The sequence below is a fragment of the Colias eurytheme genome, chromosome 8 (assembly GCF_061535395.1).
Source record: "Colias eurytheme isolate Ceu_HAF_F1 chromosome 8, ilColEury1 Martin Lab GWU primary, whole genome shotgun sequence".
Lineage (NCBI taxonomy): Eukaryota > Metazoa > Arthropoda > Insecta > Lepidoptera > Pieridae > Colias > Colias eurytheme.
In genome coordinates this window covers 1,452,373-1,476,023 of record NC_142987.1, presented here as the reverse complement: position 1 = coordinate 1,476,023, position 23,651 = coordinate 1,452,373, and the positions used below count along the sequence as shown (strand labels likewise).

At 33.7% G+C, this 23,651-nt stretch overlaps 2 protein-coding genes across 2 annotated transcripts in view; both read right to left on the bottom strand.

Annotated features, from left to right (window-relative positions):
• Positions 1-23,651, bottom strand: part of Cht7 (chitinase 7) — a 104,614-nt gene that overhangs the window by 37,957 nt on the left and 43,006 nt on the right. Inside the window, exons 2-5 of the mRNA XM_090104289.1 lie at positions 15,224-15,302; positions 13,845-14,047; positions 10,789-11,026; positions 6,368-6,547 (exon numbers count right to left, since the gene is read on the bottom strand). Of these exons, the coding sequence (XP_089960415.1) occupies positions 6,368-6,547; positions 10,789-11,026; positions 13,845-14,047; positions 15,224-15,302 (700 nt within the window). The remainder of the gene's footprint in view (positions 1-6,367; positions 6,548-10,788; positions 11,027-13,844; positions 14,048-15,223; positions 15,303-23,651) is intronic.
• LOC149906270 (uncharacterized) lies at positions 82-5,529 on the bottom strand. The gene has a single exon (XM_090104749.1). The coding sequence runs from the start codon at positions 5,399-5,401 to the stop codon at positions 3,965-3,967; it is 1,437 nt and encodes a 478-aa protein (XP_089960875.1). The 5' UTR covers positions 5,402-5,529; the 3' UTR covers positions 82-3,964.

Sequence of the window (23,651 nt, the reverse complement as noted above, 5' to 3'; positions counted from 1 at the left end):
TCGCATTAAAGCAAAAATATGAAAAATATTCCACTTCTTTTAAAGATTACATCTTCAAAACATAAACACTCCTACTCTTCTTCTTCTTCTTCTTTGTTTATGGCCTTCCCAATCCCATAGAGGACGGATTCTGCCAATGTCAAGTGTCATGTGTGCACAGATCAAAATTGATCGTTTATTTCAATTACTACGGTTATAATGTAGTAACTTGTTGCTCTGTGTTGAGGAAAAATCACGGAAGAGATTGAGCAGTTCAAATGTTGGATCAGTCTTACCTGGATAACCAAACAGGACATATACAAAAGCAAAGCATTAAAATTTAAGATTATTGAGGTGGATAAATTTGGATAAAACGTTAACAAATGAGGAGGGAACCAAACACAATAAACATTTAAAATTAGTGGGACGGGGAACATCAGGGGGAAGGAGATCCAAAAGTGAGGAATTTCGTTTAGGGCACTCAAAAAATATATGATCATTGTCACCTACGGCTAAGCCACACTCGCATAAGGAGTCATCACGAACATGAATTTTTGCTAGGTGCACTGGGGTGGAAGCATGGCCTAGTCGGAGACGACAAATGGTTGACACTGTAGATTTATTAATATTTTTAAATTTGGAAAACCACGGCTTGCAGGGAACCGTGGGTTGTATATCTCTAAAATATTTAGCCTTGTTTGATTTATTCCACAGAGAGTTCCACATACTTTCCAGGCGAGACTTAGCAAGGGGGAGGAGATCGTATGAATAGTTTAAATAATGTTCTAGGGTACCGCTAGACACAGCTGTTTTTGCTAGGGAGTCGGCTTTCTCATTACCAGTAATACCCGAATGCCTTGGAATATAAACTAATAAGACGTCGAGATTTTTTTCATAGCAGCTAAAAAGGGAAGATCTTATTTGAAGAATAATAGGAAAATTAGATTTTGAACGGAATGGATTCGAAGATATTGATTGAAGGCAACTTAGCGAATCGGTAAAGATGATAGATTTTTTAAGATTATGAGAGTGGATGAAGTTAATGGCTTCTAAAATAGCTGTTGCCTCACCAGTGAAGACAGAAGAAAGGGGAGGACATTTATATTGCAGAATTGTTTTAGAGTTTGAATGCCACACAGCTACTCCAACTGGTAGCCAATTTGAAGATTTAGAGGCGTCAGTATAGAAGTAATTGTAATCGTGCCAACGAGATGAAATGAGCCTACTGAGAGACATATTTGCGTCAGGGGAACTTTTAATTATACCGCAACTTAAAATAATGGAAGGCTTAAAAATTAGAGCATTGTAATTTGTTAAATATAAAGGGTGATTATTAAGTTGAAAAGAAGGGTCTGGAAGGCGATAAAACTTAATAAGGCTTTTAAGGATACAAGGGAAATCAGATGGCGAACGTAAAGTATTAGAGGTGAGAGAATGTAATAGATTCTGGAGCTTGTTAAGGAGAGGATGTGATGAGTACTGCGTTATTTTAAAAAAGTATTTATCGGCAAGATACTGTCGGCGAAGAAACAGAGGTGGATCCACAGATTCTACTTGGAGAGCGTTAACTGGAGACGATTTCATCGCACCAAGTATGAGGCGTAAACATTTATATTGAATCTTATCTAGTTTTACCAATGCAGATTTACTGCAAGGCTCAAAAATAAAAGATGCATAATCTAAGTGGCTCCGGATTATTGCATTATAAACGAGTTTCTGGCAATATGGATGGGAACCCCACCACACATCGGCGAGCGAACGTAGCACATTAACATTTTTCTCGCACTTTTGTACAATGTAGTCAATGTGTGCAATACCACTTAATTTTTGATCCAACACAACACCCAAAAATTTAACCTTACTTACCACAGGAATTATAAAACTGTCAAGAATCACCGCAGGGGGCGAAAAAGAACGTTTTTTGGTGAATACTACCACGTTACTTTTAGCTGGCGATAGAGACAGACCATGGTCATTCATCCAATTTTCTAAATTGGATACTGCACTATTAAGGCGTTCAACGACATCATCCATATTGCCAGATGAAGCATACAATGCAATATCGTCCGCATACTGTAAGATTTCGCAAAAAGGAGTAACAGAATTTTCTAAATCATTCGTATAGATTGAATAAAGGATTGGGCTCAAAACTGATCCTTGGGGAAGGCCCCTAAATGTAACTCTACTTGAAGAAGAGCCGCGCACATGAATATATCTGATCGTTAATAGATTCATGATAAAACGTATCATCCTCGCAGGGATACTCATCTGAGACAGCTTATGTCTGAGTACCGGAAGATGGACGTTATCATACGCTGATACAATATCTAGGAACACACCCACCAAGAATCCTTTTTGCTGAAAGGCCAAGCGTATGTCAGTGGTAAGTATATTGAGGCTATCTAAAATACTCATGCCTTTCCTAAACCCAAATTGAGAGCGAGCAAGGAGATTATTTCTCTCAACGTACCACTCCAGACGGTTCTTTATTAAATGTTCCATAACTTTGGCTAATGTCGAAGAAAGTGCAATAGGTCTATAAGAATTAGGATCAATCGGGTCTTTACCAGGTTTTAAAATGGGGATGATGAGTTGGGATTTCCAGGAATCAGGGGTAGAACCGGTCTCATAAAATAAATTAATCAAATTGAGAAAATATGACTTTGCTGAACTATTAGATCTACTTAAAAATGAATAGGGGATGCCATCTAGCCCTGGGGACGAATCCTTTAGGCCTTCAAGCACGGTATCCAGCTCTTGGCTAGAAAAATGGCTATCTATTCCATTAGCATTATTATTACATATAAAATCAAACGGAGGTAGGAGAATAAGATCCGCAGAAGGGACAAAAGGGGGGGCTAATTTATTTATAAAATCGTTGAGCCAAATATCAGGATTATTGGAAGATGGGTTGACATAGGAAAGGGAACCACGGAATCTACGAATATTTTTCCATACAATGGATGGAGGTGTAGTAGGTGATAAGCTCTCGCAGAATCGTATCCAACCTCGTTTCTTTTTTTTGGAAAGAAATCGTTTCGCATGAGCAGCATTTCGTTTGTAAATAATAAAATTTTCGAAACTCATATTAGAATTGTATCTGTCTTCGGCAACCTTTCGTTCAGTAATCACCTCAGAACATTCATGATCCCACCAGGGAGGGGATATTTTTCTGGGAGATGATGAGGGGGTACGCTTTACAGGCAGGGTTTCAGAAGCAGCAGAGTGGAGACAGGAAACAAAGGAGTTATATGAGAGCATACAATTCTGTCGAAGAACTTCTGGTAGACTAGCTACTTTAGAATCAAGATTGAGTGCAAAAGAGTCCCAATCAGCGCTTTCTAATTTATATTTAAGTAAGGGAGGAAAAGAGGAGGAGGGGATATGAACATTACGGGAACAGGAAAGGAGAATTGGGAAATGATCACTACCATACGTAGAGGTGAGGGTGCGGCAAGAAAGGGAGGAGGCTAGTATAGATGAACAAATACTCAAGTCGACTACAGTTCTAGGATTTTGCATGGGGGAAACTCTTCTAGTAGGGGCACAATCATTGATTACACATAAATTTAAATCATCAAAGAGGTCCACTAAAAGTCGTCCAAAGGTATCACACATATAAGATCCCCATGAAGTATGGTGGCCATTGAAGTCTCCCATAATTATCACGGGAGGGGGGAGAGAGGAAATAATTAACGATAGGTCAGGGATAATACTGGAATGAGGATGAGGTATATAAACAGATAAAAAGGAGATATCAAAGACTCGCACTGCGACGGCATTGAAATACCGTCCGTGCGACGGAAGAGGAATCTGGGTGAATGGTATCGATCGGTTTACAAGTAGAGCACTTCCAGCATAACCGTCATCTCTGTCATCACGCAAACAAGAAAATCCCGGAACCCAATAATGAGAACCAGGAATTAACCATGTCTCCGCGATGGCAGCCACAACAGGTTTATGCAAGGCAATTAACTCTATCAGATCATGTTTTTTGCGACGAATACTCTGTGCATTCCACTGGAGGAACACTAGATCCATGGTTTGAAAGTATAGAAGAAAAGCGGGAGAATCTTAAGGCAACGTTGGACGGTAATTTTTCGGGGTATTCATTTATTAAACTTTCAATAAATGATAGACACATATCTAAAAGTTTTTCATTGCGCGAAGGGGCCGAGGATGAGGTGGTATTATTATTAATTAAAGCGCACCCATTGGGGAGGGAAGATGGAACGTCGCGAACAATGGCGTTATGAGCGCTTGTATTATAAGTGGTTCCCAAAGTAGCCCTGGGGCGGGGAGGTCTCATTACAGTTTTTTTGTAAGAAACCGTAGGGATAGGTTGGTTTGATAATGTGAGGTGAGATTCAGGAGTTATTGAGTGGATGGTAGATGGATGGGTCTTAACGTTTTCCGCAAATGTTCTGCGTGAAGATGGAATCAATTTAGATGCCTCCTCAAATGAGACACCTTCCGTCGCCATCAACAATTTAATCGCTTTTTGACGACCCTGCTCTGGGCAGCTTTTATCTGTTGCAAAGTGGTTGCCGGAGCAGTAGAGGCAGGACGCCTCTACTTCTTTTTTGGGACAGCTATCACCCGCATGCATCTGAGTGCACCGATAGCAGCGTTCTTTGGAACGGCACTGTTCACGAACATGGCCGAACCGACAGCACTTAAAACACTGGATAGTAGGAAATTGATAAACCTCAACCGGCATGGCAGTGTATAAACAGTATATTTTGTTGGGCATAGTTTGCCCCTGAAAGGTAAGGACTACAGATTGGGACGGTGTCCAAGATGTAACTCCATCAATTTTCTGCTTTTTATTTAAACGTCTCGCCTTTAAAACCTTACCACATCCTCCTGGAAAGTCTATGTAACTTACAAATTCCTCCATTGACCATTCAGTAGGGACACCCTTGACGATGCCCATACGGGTTATATGGAACAAGGGAATAGTGGCTTTAAATTTCGCTTCCTTTAAACTTGAAAAATTAAGAAAATTATTTGCATCTGCTGCTGAAGTAAATTGTACCGATATTTTATTACGGCCTATAGGTCTAACACCATCTTTAGTTATATTCTGTACACGGTGTTTATACAAGAACGAACCGAATTTAATGGGTCTTATACTTAGGCCGGCCGAAGGGTCTTCCTCAGTACGAGACACATATACTATGTATGGTCCACTCTCTTCGCCAGTATAAGATGGGGGATTCAAAAGAATTGGGTCAATATAGGTAGTTTGGGTGGCTGGGATAGTATAGTCGTGATCAGGGATATGGCGTTTGGAGGGTAAAATGTCAGAGTCTTTAGAGGAGTGATCGGAACGGAGCCTTTTGTGGCCCGTAGTCTCTGCTTCCATCATCTCACTCTGTAAATCGGGTGGTTTATTAAGATCCGGAGGGTCAGGACCCATATTGCAAAAGGAAAATTAGTTTTCTATTGCTTACCCAAACAGCACAAACACAACAAAAAGTTTGGTATCACTAGAAAAATAATAGGATAATAAAAAACAAAAACAATCTCTGAGACACGTGTTTTCTCCGACACAACAAAAAACGATGTCATCCACTCCTACTCAAAACATTAGCTTAAATGTTAAAGGTTAGGGATTCACAAACATCCCAACAGACCATCGTAGTATAATTATATCTTTATAAAATATGTTTCTGACAACGTATCCATACTAATATTATAAATGCAAAAGTAACTCTGTCTGTCTGTCTGTTACTCAATCACGCCTAAACTACTGAACCAATTTGCATGAAATTTGGTATGGAGATATTTTGATACCCGAGAAAGGACATAGGCTACCTTTTATTGCGAAATAATGTACCACGGGCGAAGCCGGGGCGGACCTCTAGTCTTTTATAAATATGAGATTCCGTCATTATCATCGTATATTATGTTTTGAAATATATTATTTATCGTGGGTACCTTTAATACATGGAAATAATATTTGAGTAAATGCATCACTGTCACTTAAACAAATACCACTTGAAATATCTTGTAAATTTTGTCAGTATTCTATATGAGATAACCTTTCGCGTATTCACTATTATATGTGGCTTCTCAAATGTTGGTACCTATCTATAACCAGTCTTACTTTTATATAAATCACGACATAATACAGAATCAATCTATAGATCTACTTCCATCTTATAATGCTTACCCAAGTTCTCCCTGTTTTTTATTTCTTACTAAATTTACGCTATTTTTAGTTTTGGCCTCATTAAAGGTTCATTTCAGGATTTGTATTTTTATTTTAGACTTTAGACTTTTTACTTTTTGGATTTGTATTTTAGACTTTATTATTATTTATATTCCTCGCTTACTGCTCCATAAACGAAACTCTAAAAACCTTTATATATTAAGCACATACCTTTCAACAGCATCACAAAGTTCTTCTTATCATCTCCACCCTTGGGGTACTCCCAATCGATGTCCAGACCGTCGAAGTTTCTGTCACGGAGGTAGGGAATAGCCGAGTAGATGAAGGTCTGTCTGGAGTAGCGGGTAGCTGACATTTCCTTGAACTTCTGGGTACCAAAGGACCAACCACCTGCGAACAAATTTATAAACTTATTCATAGGAAGGAAAAATTCCTGCAGTTTAGGCCTCGACCCAATTTAGAAGTGCTCGACCTGGTTTTTATATGAATTTATTGGAATCAAATGCTTGATGTAAAATTTTATTTGCCGAAAACTTTAACCTACTTTTTTCGGTTAAAATAATTTATTTTACATGCTTTTATATTTTTTTTTACTCGAATACATAGGTAACTTCAGTGAAGTCTTTCTTAAATGGAAAAGAAACTACAAGAACGGTAGAACTTTTTGAATTGTGATTTAGAAATAGTGATCTATCGTTAGTTTTATTGTTCCTAGTTATTTATTGCTTTCTTGCCAACTTAATCCGGCTTTCCTCTCGACTGGCTTATCCGGTAGATTGATCAGTTGCTTTTAGGATTCTGTATTACTATTATATTTGAAGAAGATATTCCAAATACGCTTAAGTGATGTTTTGTTCATTGTACATACGTATTTCAATTTTAAATTTTATTTGGAACTTCAAACCTTCATAGTACGAACTAAAAAAAATCGAGTTTTTATCTAATAGGAAATGTTTATTCATCCATTATAAGCGTGCCTACAGTCGTATACGTATTGCATTGTTTTATCTAGTTACTAGCTGCGCTCCGCGGTTTCACCCGCGTGCCTCTGCACCTGTTGGTCTAAGCGTGATCATATATCGCCTATAGCTGGTATATAGCTTTCCTCGATGAATGGGCTATCTAACACCGAAGGAATTTTTCAAATCGGACCAGTTGTTCCTGAGATTAGTGCGTTCAAACAAACAAACAAACTCTTCAGCCTTATAATAGATATGCATTAAATATTTAAATTATATATTATTGTTATAAAAGTATTAGTAAGTATTTATTCGTTCAACATTTATAACATCCAGCTAACATAACATGTTAAGGCGATGTTAACGGCGTACCTCTGATACCTACTTTTAAATCTCTCCTAATGCTAAGTAATCATTACTTACATCTAAGTGCGGCGGTAAGTCGCAGCTGTACCGTAAGTTACAATAAGTAACGCTAAGTTAAGACCCATTTACAAAGCCTGTAACCTACGCGTAAATATTCTCTTGTATCTGTTTGTATGGGGCTTTAGTGAACCTTAATATGGGCATGTTATTAAATTATAGGTTCAAAATATAACCGTTTCCTGATCGTAAAATTGTCTATACTGTGGATGTTTCTTTAAATTACGTCTAATTCCTGTTATGTTTATAGATGGCAGTATAATTTAAATAAAATTTCGATTTGTTACAAAATCACGTCTATACATAAGGTTTTAGGTAAAATATTTTATGACATTTTTAAGAATGAATCCTAGATACCTACTTAAACTTTTAAATCTAAAATCTGTTTACTCAGTTTATACATATATACAGTTCATATGGTTTCATTCATTATTGTATATTGGTGGCCTATAGATACGTGTTTTTATAAAATTATTATCATGTTCGGTTCAGGAATTTACCGTTTCGTAACAATGCCAGTTTTATGGGAAAATCGATTAAAACTAATTCGATCTTAATTCAAACAATACATTTTCACACTATAGTTACGCGCCAAGATTATATTGTTGCATGGTGAGGAGTTTTTGTCGATATCGAGAAAATAGGTGAAATTGCTATTACGTGGGAACCCGTAATAGTGTTGTGGTATGAGTTATCGATAATTTAGGCAATAACGATATTTGTTATAAATACTTTTTGTGTTTTGTGTATTGTTTATGTACAGTAGCGATAACATAAACCGTCACGCCATGTAGTAAGGTGACGATTTTGGTATTTTTAATCTTGCCAAAGAAGTTTTATTTCTGACACGGCACACTCGCTCTTTTTTTGTTCAGTAATCAGAGTTAACAAAATGAATAAAAATTATATCTATCAAAAACGGTAAAAGAGGAACTGAAAGTATTTTCAACCCAATTTAAACGACTGTTTACTCGGCATTAACAACACAATTATTATAATCGTAAACAATACCGTATTTCCTATACATGCAATAAAAATCAGAATATATCAGGAAACGTTCTGGGCTATGCTTTAGAAAGTAGGCTCTATTTTATGTAACAAGCCGTATGTCAAGTAATTAATCTTATGTAAGACAAATTGTCAACTTAACGCAAACAAAACATATGACGAAACTGCTTATTGATGTTTAAATAACTTTGAAGTGGTACTTAGTTTGAGGGTCGGTTTTGGTAATACGTCATTTATGACATCGTTTAATCTGTGGAAACACTATAAGGTAGGGTTTCTAGGTAGCTTATATAATGTTTGTATCGATAACTTCTAACTTTTATTTTTATTTTGTCATTCAACAAACAAGTTTTTTGCTTATAAATCTCTCAAATAATTGGAAGGTGTGTTTTAGATTTGTATGAGATTCAGGGATTAAAAAAGTTTTATTTATGTTTACACTTATTCTTGACTTGTAAATCTTTAACCAAGTTAAGTATTAAACGCTATTCAATAAACAATCTTTAAACTGATATTATTTTATAAAAAAGTTCCTTTCTAATTTATCAGAATGCTAACATAAATAAAATCCAATTAAATGTCATATCATTTCATCAATTAACAAACCCAATGAAGAGAATTTGAATCGCCTTGAAGGAACAAAACACCGGAACTGCGCCGGAACTCTCTTATTCAAATTAAAATAATTGATCCACGATAACTGTTGATTGATATACTAAATGAACATAATTATAGTCAGTAAGTCAGTACGGTCACGCAACTTGGTGGCCAGGGCCGGATTCTAGTTGTATAAGACTTTGGTCGGATAATCGTAAGGCCTCTAAACGCTTATCCTTTCTTTTAACATCCATTACCTTTAGTCGATATTTTAGTTAAGTTTGAGATAAGATTCAGTAATAATTAAGATAATATATTGGCAATGTTCTGAATCTGGCATATACATAAAGCTTTATCAGAAGGCTCAAAATAAAGTTTAATCAGTAATAAGTCAGAGTAAAGTGTTATTACTTAACTATTGTTAGTCTTTAATATTATGAATTAGTTTGATGAGACAGAACTATTTTAATTCGTAAGTTAAGAATATATTTAACTATGATATTTTCGTTCATATAGATGTTATGTCTTGTATAACTAGAGGGCCTCTGCATATTGTAGTTTACAACAGTCCGGGCCTGAACGTGGCCACTTTTATATTAAATATTTATTACCGCTTAATATGTACATGAAATGTAGAAATCGTTAGTATACAATTCAAGTTAATTGATATATTTCAACGTGTTGCTGATTGGCTTTTCTTTGTACACAACCGGCTTTGTGTCCTATTAGATTCTTTGGGTAATTAATTTTAGTTTTTTGGGCGAAACTTAATTGAGAATGTCGAGAATATATTTGGTAATAATGAACAGTTCGATAAGATTTTCAAATCGTTTTGTTAAACAACAGATAAATTGAAGAAGTTCATTTTGTAAATAAATCACTTTTATCCATATGAATGATGTATTTATTCACATTTTATTTTATAAGAGTGATCATTGCATTTTTACTATCCTTTTATACGTTTACAATGCCTTGCTTTTCTAAAATATTCTATTTTTAACTGAGATAAGTACTATAACATAAATATATTTTACTATGTCAATATTATTTTATCGACACGAAGCACAACACTACAGCTGCTTGCGAAACCGTGTTCTCTTTACTTATTTAAGTAACACCCGTGTTTACATTGTAAGTAGAATCTGTGTGTCATGCAATAACTTACTTTTTGCTAAAGCACACCTCAAGCGTTATTCTGTGTAGGAAAATAAGAAAATATTGAAGTCCTGTGTATTTACATTTTATGAATGTTATGAATCATAAAAATTGGAATATTCACTTCAAATATGGAGATGGAGGTTTTATTACGCACTTTCTGTATACACAATGACAGTATAATTTTACCGGTCACAATAAAGGTTTTAATTTTTTGTTGCAAGTAAAGACTTTTATTCGGAAAAAATTACACTAAAAATCTAGACAAAAACAATAAATGTGTAGATGGTTTGTGTAAGATTTAATAGATCAAAAAGCACAGCATCGACTTGTTACAAAGATTGTTTTTCTGATCTAATTTATGCAACTTAAATGTGCAACGCGGGTTCGCTCTGAGGATGAGCTCTATCTCAAGATAATTTAAAATAAAAAAAGGAATCAAATTTTTCCATTATTAAAAAAACTATACAAGTAAAACCTTCAACTCACCAATAGCAAGCAAAGTCTTCAACTTAGGGTTGGCTTTCTTCAACGCATTTATCCTATCGTACAATCCAGTTTTGCCATCTTTCGTCTCATCGTTAGATTCAAAAGAACTGAGTTTTCCCTTCTTCATCCATCCAAAGGCGAAGATAAGATGGGTGCAGAGATCAGGCTGGATGTCTTCTGGCATGAACTTGCCGGTCTTCGTCCTGTATTGAGACCAGTTCGTGTAGTAACAGACCACCTGTAAAAAGTGGAACATGGTATAAACAGAACTAATGATATTGCCATTTTAAAAGTAATCCAAAAGAAATATTATTGAGACCTATATTTATTTAGTAAATTAGAAAGAACTTTGAATTCTTGTAACAGTCATAAGTATTTTTAAATAATCCTTTCTAGGGCAGAAAGTTCTTTATGCGTAGCGTATGTTTTTTTTTACAATTTCACAGTCATCAAGGTTTTTGGGCAGTGGAGGGTCATGTGATTAAGACCTCAGTTTTAAATGAAATCTCGAGGGATATATCATACAATTTAATATTTCCATATCACCAGCAGTGGTGATGGAAAAGCTCTTTTCTATATTTGCATACTGTAAACTTATGTAAACATCACTATTACAAACATACAGTTTTTGGCATTTTAAAATTATTCAGTTGCAGAAAAACCCCATTTATTTAGTTTAACATGCTCTTTATTTATTCAAAAACATTTTAAAAATGTTGCTATCAAAACGTTGGTTGGTAACAGCCACTTGATCTGAATACCACGTAGGATATCCTATATTTTAACTAGTTATGCTACAATTATATTGACCTATCTAAATCGTTTAAGGGAAACCACCTCTATTCCCACACACATACGTATCAAAATACCATATCACAAACTGAAGGTAAGCAAGTGCGCTTTTACGTTCAAAAAGCTGTTCACATCCGCGTTGTCAACTCAAAGTGTTTATGGAACTGGGATTTCTGCATGTATTACAATGTGTTAAAGTTTAGAATCGATTGACGGGGCATCATTAGATTTGTACTGAGCAAGGTCCAGCTTATTTCCTGACGCCTCTTGAAGGAAAATATCGCCTTTCTAAATGTAAGTGCGTTGATCTTTAATATTTCCATATCAAGTTTTTATTAGCATAGCCTAGGTTTTGAGTTAATTCATTTCAATCGATGATAAGTGAAAGGGTCTTAATTATAGTAGCGTAGAAAGGGGTTACTTTACTAGATAGTTCAAGATTAATTTAATTGAAAATTGAACGCAAATGTTATAGAAAACTAATAAAATAGAACATATTGTGAGAAAAAAATCATACGCAATATTTATGTCTTATTGGTCTTTCAGCTATATTCAATCAAAGTCAATTAGATATAAAGTAGGTTACAAAAGCATAATATGACATGGATAATATAAAACACTGCATAAATTATAACTACATATCTATCTATAAATCTTATGCCCAGGAACTTCCTACTCACAATTCTTCTAACTTCCTACTAACTCATTTTTATTCATTCATACTTCGAATTCACAATTCACAATTCTGTTAATCACAATAACCTACAAATTGGAACATTGAACTGATTAATCGAACAACGTGATAAGGACTCCGCTTCGATAAAACAAACAAAATTATGGTAATGGCGATGAACATGCAATAACGTTGGATTTGCATCAGCTGTAGTTTGTGAAATCGGAGCGCAAATGAATTATAAGTCAGCTAGTGGCAAGGCTATGTGGAAACGCAGGACAGTCTATACTAATAACAGCTAAAGATATAATAATACACCTAGAGTATAGACTAGGGTATATGCTTAGTGTATCAAATTATGGAAGATAATGTAATGTAGAAAACTATGCATCTGCAGGTCTTCAGTATTTAGTAAATCAAATATTTTTTGGATGGATGTTTTGAGTTATTGCTTGTTAGTTATGGACAAACTAAGAAATTATGGAATGGATCTTAAACATCTTATTAAAAAATATGTTTATTCGTACCATCCGCTACTTTCTTTGTTTTTATCCCGGGTCAATATCTATTACCATTTATCAGCATATATGTAACGTCAAAAAAATTGTTATTTCATGTTAAAATACCATTGTAGTCTACATCACAAAGCTCTTATCAATTTAAGTTATTTTTTTATATCTACAAGAGATCGAATCCAAAACTTCCTGTTCTCAGTGACAATAAGAATACGCAAAAGTTTAAAATCCGCTTTAAACGATAGCAATTATTAACATTATTACTTTACCTTGAGGTATTTCCATATTGATTGTAATGAGAGTACATTAATGTGATTTTACTACTACAATTTTATTTGATAGATATTGATTTTATGAACTCTTTATCATTGATTTAAAAAATTTTGACGATAATTAAGTTATGGGTGGTTTTTTTTTGTAAAATTAATAAGTAGTCCGGAAAATTCAAAAAGTATGGTCATCCTAGTTTTAGCGAATAGGCTGCGTTTGTAATTGAAATGTTTGATCGTCTGGATGTACGGAATGCGATTAAAATATTGATCGGAATATCCATTAGCAAGAGATGCAATGTTGGTTGTAAGTTTTGAGATAATTTCGTACGTGTTTCTAAAAGAATACTAAGAACACAAACAACAACATAATATTTTGAAGTTTTGATGATAGTATTGATCTAGATTCTAGATGGAATTCTGAGGGAAATAGTTATAGAAGTAATCTACTTGTATGTAGAAATATCGAATGATTTCGTGAAATATTTGTAGAGAAAAATTATGTTGCAGTCTCGGATGGTTTTAAGTTTGTTTGTAGCTAATGTTTCTGAAACAGTTGCATTAGCTCTGTTGATTCTTAAAAATAAGAGTATAGTGACTAATTAACATTCGGTGCTTATTTGTACTTGAGCGAGCAACAGTCTTTTAATGTGGAATAGGAAAGATGATTGTAGTTTATACTGTTTTACTGATTGTCCTTCAGAACAACAATCTACCTTAATCTTCAAATACTTGACGTTCGTCAACGCAATGTAAATACGCTACAAAACCAATATCAACTATATTAAGAATAATTAAACTATTTACCTTATATCCATCTTTATCTCTATGTTCATCTGTAGCAACAGAATTATCAAGTGCAGCGGACGACTTCCGACTGGCGACGCTTGGCCGACCACGGATCTTTGGCCTGTTCACACTAGCGGATATAACCTGGTCGGAGGATCTTGATACACTGGTCGATACTGAGGTGCTCACTTTGCTTGGCTTACGGAGTCTTCTGCGGACATCTGGAAGAAAAGACAAAGTTTAAACTGGTTTTAACTTAAAATTGGCTTTATCTGACCAAAAATTTAATCTAGAGGGTTACCCTGATGTCCTAAAGCAGTATTGATTATTATGTGGAATAATGACAGAGATATATAGGTCTGTTTCTTCCCACACTGAAATGAATACTGCTTTTAGACATCATGGTAGCCCACGACTTTTTTCGACAATTTGCCTTTAGTAAAACCATGTACGAGGCAAGAATTCGGAGTAAGGAAAAAGCGATTAGTGAAATTGACGTGAAAGGAAACCCAATTCTTTTCTGGTACTAAGGTTATAAGCTTTTGAAACCAAATTTTGCATGTCATTCTTTGTTAACACCCTAAATGACTCAGGGCTGCTGTGTTATACGTGACCTGTTTATTAAAGGTTATTTATTTACTTACACGAAAGTTTTTTTTTTAAACATGAACCTATATATTCTGCATAATATAGTCTAATTGAACAATTACCTAAGGCATAATATTATAACACCATATAGTTCTAAATCTAGATAAAATTAAGATTGCTATATAATTTTAGTCTGGTTTTGGCTAATTTTCATCCAGATTTGAATTTCGGTAACGCAACGTGTCGAAGTCAGTTTTGAACGAAAAATAAATAAGTTTAGTTAGTATCACCGTTAATGTTATTTCATTTGATTTATAAGAAAGCTCATTTACAGAAGTTAGAAAACTAACAATATCTAAATGAACAATTAATAATGGAGCTTTCAAGATAGCCTTAGGAAGTGGGGCGACATCTTCGCTCCAAATCATTTCAATGAGAACACCTCTTTGTCTCGAGATGTACTGCGACATTTATAACGAATCTACTTACTAATGTCTTATTTATTTTTGATAAATACGGTTAATTACTAGATTTATAAAAAGAGCAAACTAGAATGCAGTAGTTATAGCTTACTAAAAGTAGTAGGTTAAGTAATAAACATTTTGATAAAATTGTTGTTAAGTTCATTTCAATAATAAGAATCATGTAAATGTGTGTATCACTTTCTCTGTAAAAAAATAAAATACGAAATATTATAACTACAATTTTGAAGTAGTGATATATTGAAAAAAGAAATGGTAAAACATCACCATTTTCATCGACCTTATTATAAAATATAGCTATTTGTGTGAATAAAGAATATCACTCACTTGAAGAATCTGTCGATGGGGCGATGACTGCAACTAAGAGTAGAACGGTGAACGTCCACCTTAACAATCTTGGTGGCCACTGCAACAAAGAAAGGATACATTACTTCAAGATAACTTAACTTCACTTAATCCCTTTTATTAAGTGTACAACTTAAACTAGCTTACACTCCATTTGTGAACTTTTTAAGTAAAGTAACAAATGTAAGGTGCAAGTTCGGTACACTAAGTACTCTGTTAAGTTAATTTTTTGGAGGTGTTCTTAAAAAAGAAAGTTTTAAGTTGGTAAGTGCATTACTTGAAAACGTCTAAATTTATTTGATTTAGGTTTAAAATAGCAATGATGAATTATTGTTAGAAGAATAATCTATTGTCGAGCAGCTAGAAAATAATACATAAGGAAATATGGAAAAAAAATATTTTCAAATAACTTAAAAATAAATGTGTGTCAATTATCTAGTACATATAATTAAGTTTATTATCATACAAGTTCATTCATACAAGTATTATGCCATCATCAAAATTTCCTATCAAAGACGTCAAATCCTTTGAAATCCCCTAATTTCCCAAGGCGAAACCTAATGCGCTTACTGTATACATTATAACGTAAAATTAATAAACAGGCGTACAGCGTATCCAAGATATCGCTGCACTATTAACTCGATCCCGGCACGAATACATAATTCATGATACGACACGTGTTTGTGAATATTGCATAAATATGTCTTAGAGTTTATTTTCAGTTTATCTTTCACGGATTATACGGATTTTCTTTGATTTTGGAAATAAACTAAAATTGTTAAAATTAGTACGAGATACAATATAATATGATTTTAAATAATACCTTAGTTTTTAATGATATACAATACCTAATTATTTAATAAATTAAAACACGCCGTAATTTAATCTTACTATTGAAACAATGCTTATTGAGACTACGATTAAAACAGGTTCATTTCCGTATTTTTCACGGGGACAATTATAAGAAAAAACAAAACACAGCAGAATAATTATTTGAGTTACATCTTTCATAATTTTTTCAAAATCGGTCAAGTTTATGAGTTTATGAGTTTATCCATGGTTTATCCAAAAAACCAACAATACAATATTCCAAAAAACTGTCAGTATAACTAACTTATTCATCAAAAACAATATTAATACGACTTCACCTGTTCCATAGCTCATAAAACCAAAATAGCAAACATTTGGAAATTATTACCAACTTTTCCCCGTTCGAGCCAATTTTTGTGAGCCACTAAGGTCTTTCCCATTATATTTCTGCTGAATGTTTGTCCATTAGCAAGTTCGCTAGTTACGACTCTGTGGGGTCTTTCATCTATACTAATATTATAAAGCTGAAGAGTTTGTTTGTTTGTTTGTTTGAACGCGCTAATCTCGGGAACTTCTGGTCCGATTTGAAAAATTCTTTCGGTGTTAGATAGCTCATTTATCGAGGAAGGCTATAGGCTATATACCATCACGCTACGACCAACAGGAGAGGAGCCACGGGGGTGAAACCGCGCGGAGCAGCTAGTTATCTATACTTCCTTATTCTGCAAGTTCTAAATTATCTATGGTTTCCAATTTACGAGGATATTATTATCTATGTTTGAACGTAATATATGGACGTGATGCGAAGTAAATACAGTTAAGTGCATAGTTTAGGCTCCAGTCTCACACTTAATTCTTTGTAATTAAGAAATTATTTTATCATTTTATTCCTAACAAAACACTTCAATGTAACTTTTAAATGTGATAAAATAAACTCAGTTCAAAAGTACTAAACAAGTAGAGCAGAATACCTAAACATGGGCTGCCACCTTGTCTATGAATTTTGGTGTAATCAAGTGTGTTTTTATTATTTACCTCTTTTTATTAATTTCGATGGCGAATTTGACTTGTTTTAAAATTGACGGCAATGCTATAAATTATTGACCTAGTGACCTATATTTTATTATGAATTTAAAACAACTGGATCAGTGACTACCTTAGTCATCAGAAACTTGAAAAACATGTATGTAGATCTAATTGTAATAAATCTAAAATACGTCATATTAATTGTCTACTTCACTATCATGTATACTACTAGTTTTTAGTACTAGCTTCGTAATATCATTTTATCACATAAAAAGTACATTACCAAATTGCTTTCCAAAACTTCATTGCTGACCCTACCGTCAAAGGCGTGATTAATAATGCTAATACATCGCCCCAAGGGAATATTGCTTTCATTGTAATCAATGTAAACGAAACTTAGATTCCAATAAAGCCGGCCCCCGTTTATTACACTTTCAAAGTCATTAAGAATACATACTGCATTAAAACATAATACAGAGTAAGGACAAAGCCGTAGGCTCTTTTAAATTAAAATCACTACTCTCCGTACAATAGAGCGGTACGGTCTGCAAAAAAAGTAATTAAAAATTGTGAATGCATGAACTACGAATAATTTCTCTTTAAGATTAAAAACTTCCTGCTCTCTTTTCAGAGTGAAGTGTCATTTTGAACAATAAGGTATTTGAAGCCTTTACACGGTATGAAGCATCCTGTAGAGCTAATTTTGCGAAGCGTTTTTAGAATTAAACCATGCAAATTAGTGACAAAAATGAGTGCTATTTAAACGAGTTTAAAACGTGATATAAATACAGCGTGTGTAGACAAGCTGAGATTGAGTTGATTACTTATACTAATATTATCAAGCTGAAAGGTTTGTTTGTTTCAAAAACACGCTTATCTCGGGAACTACTGGTCCAATTTGAAAAATTCTTTCGGTTTAAGATAGCCCATTTATTGAGGAAGGCTATATAACATCACTCACATCAATGCGGGTAAAACCGCGGGGCACGGCTAGTTATAATTATAAGCATGTAAAACGTAACATAGCGAAATAAAATATGGAGTTAAAAAATATTTTGTATAAGGTATTAAACGTTCAGACATAGACTTAATCATTAAATATTTAAAAACACTAATCGCTAACATTTTATACAGGGTTACTTGTAAAACACCAGCAACCTCGCAGGACAAGATAGCTAACATCATAAGTAACAACATTTGTTCTACGACTTTTGGCATAACGCAATAAATTATTTTTAAATGATTTTTTAAACTTTTATTGTACTCTCCTTACATTTGTAAGTCTATGTTCTATTAATTATCGGATGGACGACGCGACGCCCCCTTCCCCCTCTCGTTCGCTTTTTGTTTACGTAATTTTTGGGAGGCGTAGAGTTTATAATATTCAGACGGAAAATTAAATGAATATTTATTTTTGTATGAAAATAAAATCTAACAAATTATCAAAAGTCGTAGAACAAATGTTGTTACTTATGATGTTAGCTATCTTGTCCTGCGAGGTTGCCGGTGTTTTACAAGTAACCCTGTATAATGAAGAGCTTCTAAAAAGCTTTTAGCTTCTTACTAATGAACGTTTTACTTTTAACGTAGGTAAAATTTGTTTCTCGTTTAAGGTAAATAATATGTATATTGTTTAGCGTAAATCACTCAAGAAAAGAAATAATATTATACTATTACAACTGTTATTATGCACTAGCTGCGCCCACGGTTTTACCCGCATTGCTCGGCTCCTATTCGTCATAACGTGATTATAAATAGACTATATTATATTCTTCCTCAATAAATGGGCTATCTATCAGTGAAATAATTTTTCAAATTAGACCTTTGTTTTCTAAGATAATGCGCTTATCTTTAAGCAAACAAACATTCAAACTCTTCAGATTTTTATTATAAGAAAAAATTTAGGAATCTGTTCGTTCTGTTCTGTTTGTTCCTTTTATAATAAAAAAACTAATAAATTTACACAGTAAACATAATATTTACTTTGATTAACATCTTCCTTACGTGCTATCTATTACATTCCCTAGGTCAAAACCAAGTATTAGGATCAAGGTTAGGTATCCTAGACTTAAGGTTATTCCTAGATGTATTTGTTTCGATACCAGATGGTAATAGGTAATACTTAGCTCATTGTCAAGTTACTACCTTGATCGATGTTAACAACTTTGGTTATGTTAAGTTATTACACATTTTTATTATGTTTGTATATTACGTGCTAATTTGATAAAAAATCTGTTATAATAGGTATTTGCATTTTAATATTATCAGTTTTAACTTATATAAATAAAGTCTTGTTTTTATATACTAGATACGGATTATCGATAATTTTCATTTGTATAATAATTATTGTTGTATTAATTTTAATTGTATTGTTTTGTTAATTGTATTGATTGTAATATTATGGAGTAAAATAAAACAGTTTTATCTTTCTTATGATAATTTTCTTTCATTTTGGTCTGATTATTTCCCTTCAAACAGCTCTCATTTCTAAATCTGCTCCAAAAAATATTACTAGATTTCCGCCTGCGTTTTCAAATAAAAAACCCGCATAGTTCCCGTTCCTGTTGGATTCCCGGGATAAAAAGAAGATCTTTGTCTTATTCTGGGTCTTCAGCTACCTAAGTACCGAATTTCATTGTAATCGGTTCAGTAGTTTTTACGTGAAAGAATAACAAACATCCATCCATCCATCCTCACAAACTTTCGCATTTATAATATTAGTAAGATTGAACATTTTTTTTTACATTAAACATTTTTTTATTTTTCTGCTAACGCTACCCGTAAATAATTTTCCATTGTTCGCCATCGTCATGTCAGATTGTCAGACAATTTGATGAAGGGTTGATACAGCTTCAGCGCTAATGGCTTTGGATTACTCCATCTTTAATTTTATGAGTTCTGCTAGAGACTTTAGCATTATATTTTTAGATAATTTACAATTTTATATGAACTATTATGTACTAGTTTCCCGGAGCATTTTAAAATGTATATGAAAGTATATCTACGTTTTAGCGTAATGTTAAGTATGAAATATAAATTTTGACCGTAGTCTGTAAATCAAAGATATATTAATTTCGATGAAAAAGTATTTTGTTTAGTTTTTAGTCATATTGCATGCTTACTAAGATCACTTAGGCTTAGAATTAAGAGTATTATCTATTTCTAGACAAAACTTCGACAAACATAGTTTCAGCGATTTTGTCGTAAATGAACATAGGTGAATACACAAACAAATACTCTGCTTTATATTTTACTAGCTGCTCCGCGCGGTTTCACCCCCGTGGCTCCACCCCTGTTGGTCGTAGCGTGATGATATATAGCCTATAACCTTCCTCGATTAATGGGCTATCTAACACCGAAAGAATTTTTCAAATCGGACCAGTAGTTCCCGAGATTAGCGCGTTCAAACAAACAAACAAACTCTTCAGCTTTATAATATTAGTATAGATATACTCGTACTCTACAAGCAAAATTATTTGATATCCATCTAAGTACTCTGCTCAAGCTCTCGAAAAAACTCAATAACCCAGCTACCAGCTTCGGCCCTTTTTCTTTAGACAATAAGGTTCAAAATTCCTTAGCAAAAAAGCTAATCTACTTTACAACTCCAGTATTAACAACATAGCGTCCAGTTAAACTAAATTTAATGTTATTATAGTACGCATGCGTTGTGCAAGGCCAAATGAAAGGAAAAGGAGCGAATTGAACCACAGAGTAGATTTATGTAGAGCCATTATTATGCTAGCTGACCTGACTAAGGGGGCGTCCATAAATTACGTGAGTTGTTTTAGGGGGGGAGGGGGTCGAGCAAAATCTCATCTAACCTTACGTTGGGGAGAGGGGGGGTGTTGGCAAATATCACGCAATTTTTTTTTTAATTGAAACAAAACAAATTATACTCTTTTGGTCCATTTAATCCATTTAAATATTCTATTGTTACCTTGTTATAACACTAAGGTTCAATCAAATCTCATGATATCTCACCAGAGGGGGAGGGAGGGTCAAAAAATGGGCAAAAACACCTCACGTAATTTATGGACGCTCCCTAACATTAACCTGTGTTGTGCATAATCTATCAAACATGAAAAGCTTTTAATCAGTTAATATTATGCACATAGGTACTTGATTTTGCTTTCCGTTAAAACTTCTTTCAAAGCACTTGAAAACCCAAGAAAAAGTTTCAATTACTTAGCCACTAATGAAAATAGATATCCAATTGTTTATATTCTAATATCTGGAGAATTCTAGTAATTTCGTCTACTACTTCTACTTTGCTCGCCTCTCATTTTAGTTATTGAAGTAAAATTACAAAATCGCCATTATAATAATAGGTACCTACCTACTCTCTGTAATCAATAATTTGACACATATTTATAAAATATTAGCTTTGTACATTAAACGAAACTCAAATCAATAGAATAATTCAATTTGTTCTATTTCATCGACTTTATATTTCGTGACAAAACGTAGCTTGTGTCTGTTTCCAAGGTCTTATGTCTTTGCTCAAATTAAAACATTACATTAAAATCAGAACACGGAGTCATTATTTTTAATTAATAGTTCACAGAAACTATGAAAAAGTTATATTGTAGTACATAGATTTTCTTACTTGAAATTATTGTCATCAAAAGCATTATTTGTTGTAACATTTGCATTTTTCATTATTGTGTTTTTTTATGTACTTTATATGCCTCATCGTTCGCAACAAAAAACTTGTGCCAACGTCCTTTTAAACGGCCCTTTTTTATTTTCTATTAGTAAGTTTTACTGTTCGGATAGAACGCAATCTTTATCAAGACGAAAAACATGTTATTACTAATTCTTTTTCGTCTTAACAAGTTTTTTTTTTATCAAAATGTAATCTCTATTTTTTATTAATCTGCGCAAATCACGATAAGGTCACACTGGTACTAAATAAAGGCTTTGCAATTTATTTCTCCGTCGCTGGACGTGTGTTGCCACCCAAGTAATAAAATAACATATGAATAACTGGGAATCTACTGAATTATTTATGCTTAGAATATAGCTTAGTACCAAAATGTATGAAAATTTGAGCACTACTAAATTGGTTTTTAGTTATTAAATCTTGGTAATTTTTTTAGAAAATATTATGCAACAATAATATAGTTATGTAATAGGAAGAAGAGAATTCAATTTAGATTTAGTTAATACTAGATTTCCGCCCGCGGCTTCGCCCGCGTTTGCAAAGGAAAACCCGCATAGTTCCTGTTCCCGTGGGATTTCCGGGATAAAAACTATCCTATGTGTTAATCCAAGTTACCCTCTATATGTGTGCTAAATTTCATTGTAATCGGTTCAGTAGTTTTTACGTGAAAGAGTAACAAACATCCATACATCCATACATCCATACATCCTTACAAACTTTCGCCTTTATAATAGTATTAAGATTAAGATTATCCTTATGTTACTGTCATATGTGGGGCTTTCTGATAAACCTACCTAACTAACAATAATCTTCTTGGCTTTATAAATTCGTTAAGACTAACTTTTTCACACTCTATTTCATACTTTAAATAACTGCAGATGTCACCGTTATTCTAATAATATCTTAATCTTTTTACCTGAAACACCAATAGTTTTATTTAGAAACTATAGTTTAATTGATACCTCATCTTTTGAAGTAAGCAAAAATAAAAGGCTTCCAATCCACTTCCAATTCCACCAAAATTATTTGGCTACGAATTGATACTTGTTGCTTTGATATCCTTAAATCCTGAGTCACGAGCATTGACAGGGATGAAGATTAATCATTTTTTGGGGTTATATTCTCAGAGATCATGTCACTTGATTAAGGCATCAATTATTCTGTGTGACATACACTGTCGTGAGTTATGATGTGTTAATATGTAAATGTGGTTAATCCATACTAATATTATAAATGCGAAAGTAACTCTGTCTGTCTGTCTGTTACTCAATCACGCCTTAACTACTGAACCAATTTGAATGAAATTTGGTATAGAGATATTTTGATACCCGAGAAAGGACATAGGATAGGTTTTATCCCGGAAATCCTACGGGAACGGGTTTTTCTTTGAAAACGCGGGCGAAGCCGCGGGCGGAAAGCCTTGTAAGCAATGTAATATTGACCTGATTAAGAGCAACTATGGACTTCTTGCCTGTTGTTCTCCATAGGTAGGTAGGATAGGTATCTCCAAATACCCAAATAGGTGGTAAATGGTAAAAATATGTTATGACTATTCAAAAGTGCTTTTAGAAGAAGTCAAAGTGAATAAATAAATAAGTTTGAATTGTAATAATTATATTAGCCGCTATGTAGTTATAATGAAGTGTGAGTATTATGGGCTACCTGTGCCCCGTGGTTTTGCTCGTATTGCTCCGCTCCTATTGGTTTTAGCGTTATGATATATAGCTTACAACCTTCCTTGATAAATGGACTAGCTAACAGTGAAATAGTTTTTAAAACCGGACCCGGGGATCCTGACATAAGCGCAATCAAACAAAAAAAGTAACTCTTCAGCTATATAATATTAGTTTAAATTAAAAGTTGTATATAGATCCGAATAATAACATGGTAAAAGTTTCAGTAAACCGG

Bases quoted from the DNA above. Each gene is read 5' to 3' on its own strand.
- LOC149906270 (XM_090104749.1), bottom strand. From the start codon at position 5,401: ATGGGTCCTGACCCTCCGGATCTTAATAAACCACCCGATTTACAGAGT.